A 13,363-nucleotide genomic window follows, 5' to 3' on the forward strand; every position below is an offset into this window, starting at 1 on the left:
ATATTCCTTATATTAGATCAAGAACATTTCCTTCTAGTCCTACTTTGCTAAAAGCTCTTCCTTCCACAGGCTAATTTTGCTGAGTCAGTTTCCTTCCTTCTCTCCTTCCTTTTCTCTCTTTTCCTTCCTTCCTTTTCTCCTTCCTCTCTTCCTTCCCCCCACAAATATTTAATAAGGTAGGTATTGTCATGAGTGCCATGAATATAGCAATAAACAGCCTAACATGCTTGCATTCAGGGAACTTAACTTCTAGTGAACAGACAACAAAACAAGTACATTATATATTCGACAAATTCATAGTGACGGAAGGTAGATTATAGGTTACCAGGAGTAGGGAGTGAAGAGCAATGGGGATTGCTTAATGGGGACAGAGTTTATGTTTGGAGTGATGAAAAAGTTTTGGAAATAATGGTGGTGGTGATTGCATAACTTTGTAAGTGTTTTTAATGCCACTAAATCGAACGCTTAAAAACTGTTTATTTTTGGTTTATTTTACCACCATTTTAAAAAAGTTAAACACAAAAAAGTATATGTTAGATTGTAAGAGCAATGGGGAAAAGCAAAGCAAGGGAAATTGGAGAACATGGAGAGTAACGTGTTTAATAAGCTCAATGACAAGAAAAGACTTCACTGAGGTGACATTGGGATTCATATGGCTGCTGAAATTTACCGAATTTTTTCTGCTTGCATGAGATATATGATTTTTTCTTACTCCATTTGCTGATATGGTAAAATATAATTTTTCGTAAGTAGAACCAACTTCTCATTCCTAGAATACATTCAATTTGGTCAATGTTTATATTGATGTATACATAACATACATGCACATCTATCTCTATAATGTATATGGTTGTAAATATCTATCCTTGAATGTTTGATAAAGTTTACCTATAACAACTGGATTAGTGTTTTCTTTAGGGAAAAATTTTATAAACTAATTCAACTTCTTTTAGTGGTAACAAAATCATTCAGATTTTGTAGTGTTTTTCTCTTCAGTCAGTTTTGTTCATCTATGTTGTAATAGAATTTACAATTTCATCTAAATTTTTACACTTGTAGGCATCTTTCTAATCTTTGTTGTATCTGTAGTCAAGTGCCCCCTTTTTGTCCCTAATATGGTTTATTTGGGCATTTTTTAAAAATTAGTCTTGTCAGAAGTTTGTCGGTTTTTATCAATCTTTTAAGAAAATAGTTTTTTGTTCTGTTGATCCTTTTTATTGTTTTTTTAATCATTAAGTTCAACTCTAATCTTTACCACATCTCCAGCTCATTTATAAGACACCTCTTTCTATTTATAATGTTAAGACCCTCCTATTTGTGAGTTACAGATGCCAAATTCAAACTAGTATAAGTGGAAAAAGGAAAAATTCATAGGCTCACATAAAAGGAAGTCCAGAGTACAGCTGGTATTAGGCTTGCATGCTCCAGAAACCTGGTGGCTTTGTCTCTCTCCTGGGGACGTATGTTCTGGTTCTAGTCATGCAGACTATGAGGCTACTAACCCCAGCAAGACATCATTTTCTGATCTCTCTAGCAAGAGTCTTAGTAAAGCCTCTGATTGGTCCAGGTCCAGAGGCTCTTTCCTGAACCAATCACTGTGCCAGGGAATTAAATCTTCTGGTAGGCTGAGTCTGAAGGGCACAGCTATATGTAAGGCATGACTTCCAAGTTAAACCCTAGAATGAAAGGGCTGGAAATAAGATGCTGGTACCTAAATAAACTAATTTCTTATTTGCTGAGTTAGGATTTTGAGTCTTCTTGCCACATAAAAGGAGAACCACTAAATTTTTGTTAAATGTGGAAAGACCAGTTATTGCACCTTAGCTCTTAAAACTTACACAAATAGCCATTTCTTCCAGGTATGATCATTAAAACATGATCAAGAGATTTCTCAACAGGGGTCTCCCCTGGTGGCACAGGCAGTTGAGTGCCACGCTGTGAAGCTGTCCACAGCCTCTACAGCACCGGTTCGATCCCCGGCCTCAGGTGAGGGTCCCACATGGCGTGCAGACCTCTCCTGCCATGCCCGCTACTCCCCTTAGCAGTGTTTTTTGTCAGTCTGCCTGTTCTGTTCTCCGATCTGTCATCTGGCCTGTACCCCTGTTCTTGTATAAATAAATAAATAATTTTTTTTTTTTTTTTAAAGATTTCTCAATAGAGACCGTTTCTCTGCTGCTGTCACATTCCTTACCTTTGTAATTTAAGGAGTGTGCAATTTAAGAAGGGTTTTTTCCATAAAGGACACAAATATGAAAAAGTAATTTTATGTTTCTACTGAAAAATTCAGATAAAAATATACCAAGAAAAATTTTGAAACACTTTATTATTTCTGATAACATATTTGTTCCGTCAAAATTGTAATTATTGAACCAGCAGTACAAAATAACTTCATAAAAAATTTTGGCCATTTTCCCCCAATAGCTAATTATATTCAATTCAGGCACAGAAATAATGGGCAATGTCTCAAACACAACCCAATCAATTTGCTGAGTGGCATTCCTTTCACTTGAAAGGCCCCCAATTTGACATGGTTATATAGAAATAACAAGCATTTATCATCAACAAATATTTACAGGTGCCAATTCTATACTAAGCCCTCTAGGGCACTTTCTCTGTCCTCTAAAGAAATTACAATCTTTCTCACTCTATCATTTGGTCAGCAATCAAAAAATGTTGAAGTTAATTCCAAACAAAATATTTAAGGTTAGTGTTTCTTCCTAAGACACCAAAAATTACGTATCTCTCTCATAAATTGTGGTCAGCTAAATAAGTGCTGATATGCTTAGGCATAGTTGCTCTCTCTGTAGCACTAATATATCAGATATTACTGGAACATTCACCATAACCAATTACCTCCAACAGATTTGAATGAGGGAAATTCGTAAGTGCTGTGCTTAGTAGTTCAATAGACTTAAAGTTCTACTATTAGTTGTACTTTGGCTAACTTGTTATAGTGACACTAAAAGAAAAAAATCCCTCATAACATCATTGTGATTTTTATGGGTAGTTGTTATATTTCACCTCTTAAAGTTTACATCTTCTGAAGTTTCTACAATGAACATATATATTCATCTTATACTAAGACAAAAGAAAAGTTATAACATATTTTTTCTTTGAAAAACAGAGAAAATGTGTCATGACTTTTCCAACAACTCAATATTTTAACAATAGAGGAATCATTCTTTGTGACTATTAACTAATCATTTGGTGCCACATTCAAGTACTCAGACAAAAAAGTGTTATTTTTACCCAAAGAAAAAATTTTGATAGCAAAACTCTGATATCCATAAAGTTTGAAGCAAATTCACACTGATTAACTAAATAACTACTCGTTGAGATCATCTGTTAGTTTGTCTTTGAACTGAACAGCTCTGAGCATGATGATGATTAGAAAAGTCCCCTATGGGCCTCATGACTTCCTTGTAAGGTGCTAGGGCTGAAACTTCTTCTCCAGCCCAGTTACCCTACAATAGTATAGCCTGAAGAGAAAATTTCTTGTCACTGAAGACTTTTTCTTAAGTGTTTGGAATCAGGGTCACATAAATTGATTCAATATAAAATGCACTACTTTTAAAAATAAATTTATATGGCAGCCTGAATAATGTTTTTTCAACAGTTACTTTATTATGAAGAAATTGAGAACTCTCTTTATTCTACCAGGAAAAAAATGAGGCAGGTTTGAAAACAAAGTAAGTATCCCTACTGGATTTCTTGGAACTCTTTTTCCGGAAATTGGTGAGGCTTACAGATCTCCCCACATGACAATAACATGTTTATTCACATCAGTAGAACCTTACTAAACCAAAAGGATAATTAATGATGGTTAGAAAATGGTTACTAATGTAATATGGATTGGCCCTTCTACTTTTGGCAGTTATTAAAGCCTGGTTTTGATATCAGGAGACTTCTTTCATCAGGCACAGAAATAATGTGCAGTATCTCAAATATCGCCCAATCAATTTGCTGAGTGGCATTTCTTTCACTTGAAAGGCCCCTAATTTGACATATATATCTATGAATTAGTAATGCCAGGAGTTCCCTAATATTTGTTGATAGTACAAAGAATTGACAAGAAAATATCACACCTGTTAGCTGCTCTCTGAGATTACACTGATTCCATTTCTGTAATTAAAACCTTGAGACTATAATCAAGCACTCACTAACTTTAAAATTCCGGGAAGGAGAAGAAGTGTCACAATTGTAGATTAAACAACATCTTGTAAGCAAATGCTTTCAACAGCCATGTCTTGTATTTGGTGAGGGGAGACAGATGAGAATCATTCTCACTTTACCTTACAAATACATGTGGTACAGGAATGGCTTGATGATGTTCACATTACTAGCATTTGTAAAACAATTCAGAACCATGATACCAAATTATGTTTACAAAAATGAGATGCTTGTAATGTTAGGTGCTTTCTTAAGCCATTGTGTTTTCTAAAAGAGCAAAAATATAAGCTCTACTAGGATTATTTCACCATGACCATCCAACATTACTTAACTAATTAAATGTGGAAAAAAAATCATTTTCTTTCAAAAAGCATTCTTAATTCAAGACCAAGCAAGGACTAAAGCATTTGTTAAGAGTGATACAGGTGCTTTGACAACTCAAAGCTTATCAGTTATCCTCGGTGCTCGTATTCCAAAGTCTAAGTGGGAAAAGGAATAGCATCACGGGTTAATCACACTCCTATCATGTGGCTCCACCTCTGGCCAAGAGTTCTGGAGTCAGGCCTGGTTATTTCACAGATTTGCAACTGGTACCCTCTACTGGCAAATGCAAATGTTACTCCCTACTGGAGAGGCCAGCTGGAAAGTCATTTGTTAACCATTTCTCTCCCAGTTAGGTTTAGAAAATACTGAAATTACCTTACGAGAACACAAATGGGGGTATAAAGTGGCTGGGCAATACTCCCATGTTAGAAACTCCAGTCCCAAAGGTAGTTTTCCTACGCATTCATTATGAATAGCTCAAGTCTTTTGTTGAACTCATGTTTGAATTTAGGGACAAAACCGATAATCTCCTCTCAGAGTCTGTAGACATAGGATCAGAATGCACTTTGCTAAAATAAGACTGCCAGTTTTCGGCAAAAGAAAAAAATCCTAACATAGATTAGTGGTTTTGCATGCCCTTTTCACAATGCAAGAGCCACAGAAATTGCCATTTGTTTTTTAAACTATGGATATGTAAATATACACATATTTTAACATATGCATATACCCTGGAAGAATACACAAGATATTTTATTATCTTTTAACAGAAGAACTAAGAGATATGGAGAATTTCACTGTCCATTTTATATCTTTATATATTGAGGTTTACTAGACACATTTATTACTTTAATTTCTTAACAGATTATTTAGATGGAATGTTTAAACTTTGAAATATTTAAGCATTATGAACCATTTAAATTTTCTTTATAGATTTTGAATCAAAAACTTCTTAATTTTATCTAAAAGAATTAAAAATACCTCAAAATGTCATAGCAATGACAGTAAATGCTAAAGACAAAAGTAATAGAAAAAAATAAAGTATCAGAAATTTACATAAGTTTCCAAATTTTTCTGAGAATAAGTGGTTTTAGTCATTAACAGGAAATAATAAAATTAAACAATTGGAAAACTTTTTAATTGCAACTATGTGTTTGAGGAACAGATCCCTCAAGAATAAGCTCTAAATAGATCTCCTTGACATGCATAGAAGATTTTTTTTAAAACAATCCACATAACAGAGAATGGACTTTCTGCCTACTAAATGAATCCTATATTTCCATTCTTAATACAAAGGAAAATTCTACTTTTAAGGTAATCATATTATGCGCTAAGCTTTGCCATTTTTCTACTTACTAGTTACCTGTATAAAAATAACTTTTGGTCAGGAATAATACCTTTGGATGAAAAAATGTAGACTGAAAGATGTTGATTTAGTTCCTGATTTATACAACTTTCTGACTTAGAAATATTGTTGTTTGGGAAACTATCATTGCCTGATAGTTGCCTGGGGAACTATCATATGCCTGAGCGTAAGTTGCTATGGCATGAGAATGTTAGTGTTACACAAATCTATATTTTAAATGCATTCTTTTTTAAAGAATTAAATGGAAATGGAAAATCATATTCATTCACTGATTCGACAAATATTTAGCAAGCACCTATCATTTTCCCTTAGAGGAACTAAATGACTAAATTCAAAGATATATAAAACACAGTTCTTCTCTCAATAAAATCACAATTTAACTTCTTAACTTTGCAGAAAGGTTGATGTCATCCACCCAAGTGACTCCTGTTGTTTTCTACCTCAACTCTTTAAAGTCAGAAACATAAGCCAATATTAAAATCAGAATTAAAATGGTATGTTCTCTCTATCCTAGATCCTCCAAATTAATTACAGGTCATCTTAGTCATTTTAAAGTAGATTGAAAATGAAAGAGTCCATGTAATTTATCCAAGCAGTTATTTTAAAAACATACATTTACAATACAATTAAGATAAAGAAACCAAATGCTTCCAGAATATAATTCTGTCCTGATATTCATCAACACAATGCACAATTGCTAGTATCATCATTATTCACATACAATCATTTACCAAAACCCCTTAGCAACTTTGAAAGAATTCTTGAAAAGTGACTTTCTATGGTGCATCATTCAACATTAATGAAATATTATAAATACTTAAAAATATTGATTTCTTAGCTCCTTTCTACCTCTACAGCCTAATATTAAATCATAATAATCTAAAAAAAAGAAAAGTCAAAGAATTAGGCCCCACATAGGTGACAATACAAGGCTTTAATTCTTGCTATTTGTTACCTCTGAAATACATCTAAAGATGAATTATTTTAAAATATTTGTAATGTCAATCAAAAGGACAACCTCATTTGAAAACCTCACTTAACTGTAAAATCAGCTGATTCAAAATGGCACATGGAATATTTCATGGGGAAAGTGCCTAATCTTGCTACAGCACCAAAGTATGCGTCCTTTGAAAACAATTTGTTGACATATTTAATATCCCATGATAAACAATAGTCTTACACTTAAGGTGAAAAAGTAATTAGATGGCATACTTCCTAAGATTCTTAACAGCTTTTCTGTGATAGTAAAGGAATACTAGGCACAGTTGTCCCATTGTTGTTCATTCTTTTCCATCATAATTATTACTGTGTGACTTTATTTTCATGACCGCCCTAAAATTCACTAACTACTTTCTGCAGTCACCTATAGCTAAAGGTTTGCACTTTCTTTTTAGGGTCTCTTTTCTATACTGAATGGATCCATTGCCACAATGAAGAAAGCAGCCTCAGACTCTTAAGTTATGAGAGTGTAACAACCCTAGTTGTTATTATCTCTTGCTATTGTAGTTTTGAAGAGATAGTTATTTGCAAAAGCTAAAAAAAACTGTTTACAGTTTAGTGGTTTTATGGAACAATGTAATTAAGAACATGATCACCACATTCCTTAAGTAAAACATGTAGATATTGAAAGATCAGATCTGTAACCACAAGTTTCACTACCACTTTTCTGTCTTCTGTATTCTGACATGCTGTGTCCATTCACCCTCCTCTCACCGTACCTATCTATGTGGCTGCTGAAAGGTCCATATATTCTCCTGTTTCTTCTTCTTTTGTTTCAGTTCCTTCACTCAATTTCTTGTTCTCCATCTCTGTTTCAACTTTTTCTCCTGTCTCACCTGGAAAAGTAACCAAAGAAGACATTGAGAGGAGATACTCTTAAACATCTAGCATTAATAATAAAGTTCCCCAAAGCTGATTTCCAATACAATAGCTCTTGCTTTTTACAACTAAGCAATAAGATTCTCCAGTGGTTTCAAGAAAGGTAATTACTCTAGTTCTCTGAATGGCCAAGTCTCTTACTATCTCCCACTCTTTGCATCCTCTCATAAAACATCAGGATATACAACTACCCAAGAAATGCCAATAGAACATGTTGCAAATACAAAGCCTTGTTCATATCTAAATCAAAAGGTGATCTAGAGATACTCAGAAACTTCTCATGTTTGGCCATTTTAGTATTTAAAGAAAACAATCATTAAACATTTAAAAATTGAGAACTATTCAACATCTGGACATTACACGTGCAAATCTATCTTCCCAGGAGGTCAGCTTTGGGAACACTGCCCCACTCTCATGGGTGGAGCCAGGCAGCAGCTGCACCTTTTCACAAGACTGCTCTTTTTACAAGACTGCTCTTTTCACAGAATGGGGCTCCCCATGATATTACACATTTCTCTTGCTTCACCCTTTACCATTATCCTAGGCCTGAGAACTTTTGAGTTGGCTGGCCATGGTCTAACAAATATATACTTTACTGTTTCTCCCTGTTCTCCTTGGAGCACATTTACACACTTTTATTAAAGCACTCACATTCATCGTTTGTGGTGATTTGTTTTCATTCTGCCTTGTTTCCACTATGCAGTGAGTTGCTGGAGAATGGGGACTATCTCTTCCTCCTCCTGCACTCCCAGCACCTAGTCTAAGACTAGGCACTCAAAAACTGCTGCATTAAAACTGGTTCAACTACTATGTAAAGCTTGTGTGGAGGTTCCTCAGACTACTGAAAATGGAGCTCCCATGTGACCCAGCAATTCTACTCCTAGGAATATACCCTAAGGACACAGAAACGAATTTAAAAGGATACCTGTACCCTTATGTTTACTGCAGTACTTTTTACAATTGGTAAGATATGGAAACAACCCAAATGCCCAAAAATAGATGATTGGATCAAGAAGATGTGGCATATATACACAATGGAATACTATTCAGCAATCAAAAAAAGATAAACTCATGCCATTTGCAGCAACGTGGATGGAACTGGAAGGGATTATGCTCAGTGAAATAGGCCAGAAGGAAAAAGAAAAATATCAGATGGTTCCACTTATAGGAGGAAGGTAGGGGAACAAAATAAGGGACATGGAAAAAAATTATAATAAATTAAAAAACAAAACAAACAGGCAACTACTAATCAGAGACACCCTGCAGGGGAGGGGGAGGCAGAGGGATCAAAACAGGGAAGGGAATGTGTTCTTGCACAGGAGACTATGGCGATGGTGCACAGGTGATTTGGTGACGGGAATTTTGCAGGGACTACACCTGAGAGTAGAAAGCAAGCATTGTAAAAATGGAAGAACAATGTAAAATATATATAAAATTTGGGCTTCCTTGGTGGTGCAGCAGTTGAGTGCTGGGCTGCGAAGCTGCCCGCAGCCTCTGCAGCACCAGTTCGATTCCCGGCCGCCGGCAAAGGTCCTACATGGCACGCAGATCTCTCCTGCTGTGCCCGCTGCTCCCCTCAGCAGTATATTTAGTCAGTCTGCATGTTCTGTTCCCCACTCTGGCTCTGGTGAATTCTCTCACCCTCCCGCGCTTCTGACTATACCCAGTGCTTGTATAAATAAATAAATAAATCTTTAAAATATATATATAATTTTAAAATTTTTAAAAAGAAATTTAACACTGAAAAAAAAAACCCAAAAAACTGCTGCATTAATAAGTGAAAGATTTAAGGATGGGTGGGTGAAAGCTTCATTGAATTACACTGTAGCGTAAAGTTAATTTTACAAAATGTAAATAACAGCCCCAGAAGAAAATGTTATTTTTTAAAATTATAACTCCATCAAAGAATGGTATAGACACCATTTGTTTTCTACTTATAAAGTACATTTTAAAAACACTGTACGCTAAATAAAACAAAAATAAATGTTTAGGCTACAAGACCAAATTAGAGGTTATCAGAAGGAAGGAGGAGGTGGAGGGTTAGTCAGGGAAGAGGTGGCAATTGGATGTGAGGGATAGAACTAAACATTTAGTGTTGAATTTAAATGCAGTGTATATAAGATGTTGATTTATAATGATGTACACTTGGGACATATGTAATGCTATAAACTAATGTTAACTCAATCTTTTTTTAAAAATAAAATTTGCCACGACATACATTTTCTCTAGTCTCATAAAAATAAAAAGGCTATCAGAGAACATTAATTTTCCAAGGATAAGATGGCAAAGATGAAAATTACACTCTAACAACCATTATTTGTGATTTCTGTCATTAGAAAGTCAATAACTCCATTAACCATCTATTCATCTTTACTTTGGATCCTCATATACCATATCTGGGGACTGAAGAGGCACAAATTCAGGAAATTCAGATGTTTTAACATGTTACATTCAATATTCAATTCCATTCAACAATGAAGCTAGATTAAAAATGTGGACACTGACTATGCTTTAGAAATTATCTGTTGGAAAGAGCTGACCACCTATTTTCCAGGTATGGAAGCCTTTTTTGGTTTGATTCAAATGAACTTCAACCATCTGAAATACAGACTTTAATGTCTGTGGCTCAAGCCTCATTCACCCCTAGAAATGATCTCTTTTGGAGCACACCTAAATATCCTGACTCTCTGACTGCATAACTATTACCTTCAATGTGTTGGTCCTCTTCATTGGTGTGAATTTCCCTGGCCACATCCACAGTTGTTTCTGTTTCTGAAATTCCTACTGGCGATTCCATGCTTCCAACTACCCCTTCAGGTTGAATCTCCTCCATGTTTCCTGGAACTTCTGAAGTTTTATGGAGCAAATCATTCTTTACAGCTGACTCCATAAAATGTCTTCCTTGCAATATTTCTGGAGAATTTTCTTTGGGAATTGTTTCTAAAAGTTGGGACTGCATATCTTTTCCCATGGTTTCTTGAAGTTGCTGCTCTTCTGCTCCTTCCACAAGTTGACTTCTCTCCAATACCTCTGCAGATTCATTTCCCTTGGCAGCTGCTAGAAATTGGGACTGCTCTTCTTTTCCTAATTGCTGCTCTTCACTGTTCTCCACAAGCTGATTACTTTGTTCCAGTATTTCTGGAGATTCAGTCTCTTTGGGAACTGTTTCTGGGATTAGAGACTCTTCATCCTGTGCCACTTCATCTTGAGCTTGTAGCTCTCTAGCTGCTTCCAGAGGAGGACTTTTCTCAGCTGTTTCTAGAGGTCTCATCTCTGCAGCACACTGTATGTTCTCAGTGCCTTCCACTGCTCCAGGAGACTCACTCTGTCCTGCTGTCCTCAAAGGCTGACACATGGCTTCTGTTCCAATAGGTTCAATCTCAGCATTTCCCTTTAAAGGCTCCAACTCTGTGACTACTTCCACTGCCTTCTTTTCTTCTGCCCCCTGAGTATCATCTTTGCCACCTGGCTGAGACAGCCCATGCTCTTTGGTTCTCTCTGGAAGCTGAATGTTCTCTGTGGATCCTGGTTGGGCTACAGCATCCTTTGTCGGGGGCTGTTCACAGAGGGAGTTTACACCATTACCTGTAGATATCACTGAAATCTTGAGCTTCTCTGATGGAGGCCGGCTTTCCCTTTGTGTCTTGCCATAAAAAGTAGATTCTCTTTCCAGTGTGCATGGCTTGGGTTGGGCAATGCAGGACTCATTTACTTCTGTGGTTGAAAAATACATACTTGAAGTTATTTTTTGATCATTCATTTGAAAAGAAAAGAAAAAATACAAATTATCATTTTGGTTTCTATCTTGAGTAATTGTATTGATGTTAAGAAGTACACTTAATAGCACTAAAGAGTCCTGGGTACAAGAGTACAGAATGGCCATGCTGTGACTCCAACATTCCCCAAATCAAATCGCTTTACTATCTTCAACTCAAACACCTCGTCTTAAACTTTAAAACTCTGTAGTTTAGGGGTCTCCCTGGTGGCCTAGGGGTTAATTCTCAGCACTTATCACTACTGAGGCCTCAGTTTGATCCAGCCAGGAAGCTAACCCTTCTGGCAGAGCAGACTTCTGTATCGCCTGCTGCTCCCCTCAGCAGTGTATTTTATCAAAATCTGCCTGTTCTGCTCCCCACTCTGTCTCTGGTGATCCTCACAGCCTCCTCTCCACCCGCCCCCCACCTCTGGCCTACACCTCAGTCCTTCTCACACCTCCACTTCCAGTCTCACAAAAGTCATTTCCAATCTATAAAGAAATTCATTATGGCAATTTATTTAGCTATCACACAAAGGAGGTTCTGGTGATGGTTGCCTTAGGGAGGGGCAAGGAATGTGTCAACACACAAAATTTTACATTTTTAAGAATCTATTATGTTTTCAGACTAAATCAAGTTTCCCCTCCCCAAACCAAAAACTTTGTAAAAATATATGTATCCACATGTAGTGTCAAAAGTGTCCAAGGGATCTATCAATTTTGCCCTAACTAGAACATGTGTCCCTGTGATCATAGTATTTTCACTCTTGCATACTTTACCTTATTTTACAGCATACATGAAGTAGGCAAATGTCCTCTTCATATCATTTTTCATATCACAGCCTGAAAATAGTTAACCAAGCTGAGAAATACTACAAAGGAAAGTCTCTAATATTTCTTTGGCATAGCCCAAAGGAGCTAAAATAGCTTTAAAATAATCACACAAATCTTAATGTAAATTGTGGACTTTGGGTGACATGGACATGTCAATGTGGATCCTTTGTGACAAATTGTACCTTTCTAGTGGAGGATGTGGTATTGGCACTGATTTCACTACATGAATAAAACTCTACGTGACCATCCTAGAAAAGGTAAAATAATGACACAAAAATAGAGAAAATACTAGAAGAGAATGACACATTCATTTTATAATTTATACTGATTAATATAAATATTGATGGCACTAGACTGAATTTTAAAATGAAAGACTGAATTTTGGAGATAATGGTTCCTAACAAAGACCCATAGTTATTTTTCCTATGTGGCAGAAGAGAGTAATCTGCTCTAAAAGAGGTGATGGAGATCTGTAACCTTGAAAATAACACCTATCACTATCATGTAGTGAACTTAAATCCTGGTACCTCCACTTACTAGTCTTCTTGAGCCCTTTTGTGCCTCCCTTTCATCACTTGTAAAGTGGGACAAGAACAGTGACTGTGTGAGGGTTCACAAGTACAGTGACTGCCATCAAGTAAGTGACAATCAGTGTCAGCCACCATTATTATGATGCTTTACCTGATGGCCCTGACAAGCAGATGTGGGTAACAAACAGAAAAGTAAGTGCTTGTCCTAATAACAACACCTTTCTCTGAGACTATTAAGAAGAAAGGTCAGAGCAAGTAAATGAAATGTTTGAAAAACAAATGGCTGTTTCAAAATACTTCTCAAAGGACACAACAATAAAGCCCACAATTACCACAAAAACTTCCTTTTAGGCACTAGATTCTGTATCTTTCAGAACATTTTTATACCTCAATAGCTGAAAGATAAACAATTTTTAGATTAATCTGATCTTCCTCCCTTCTCTTCAGCTGGAGCAGAACATTCCAGACAGTTCTGATTTTGGGTGTGAATCCTCATTCTACCGTCCTCTT

General features: G+C 36.0%; 1 protein-coding gene across 3 annotated transcripts in view; it reads right to left on the reverse strand.

Annotated features, from left to right (window-relative positions):
• Nucleotides 1-13,363, reverse strand: part of ERICH5 (glutamate rich 5) — a 29,098-nt gene that overhangs the window by 6,638 nt on the left and 9,097 nt on the right. The window contains exons 1-3 of one of the 3 annotated variants that reach the window (XM_054692090.1): nt 12,861-12,919; nt 10,442-11,469; nt 7,576-7,692 (exon numbers count right to left, since the gene is read on the reverse strand). In XM_054692090.1, coding sequence (XP_054548065.1) covers nt 7,580-7,692; nt 10,442-11,469; nt 12,861-12,895 — 1,176 coding nt within the window. In that variant the 5' untranslated portion in view covers nt 12,896-12,919 and the 3' untranslated portion in view covers nt 7,576-7,579. Of the gene's footprint in view, nt 1-5,562; nt 7,693-10,441; nt 11,470-12,860; nt 12,920-13,363 lie in introns of those variants that run through there. The other 2 variants (XM_054692089.1, XM_037503608.2) reach the window with 2 other exon arrangements.

The sequence above is a fragment of the Talpa occidentalis genome, unplaced genomic scaffold (assembly GCF_014898055.3).
Source record: "Talpa occidentalis isolate TD23 unplaced genomic scaffold, MPIMG_talOcc4v2.1, whole genome shotgun sequence".
NCBI classification, from domain to species: domain Eukaryota; kingdom Metazoa; phylum Chordata; class Mammalia; order Eulipotyphla; family Talpidae; genus Talpa; species Talpa occidentalis.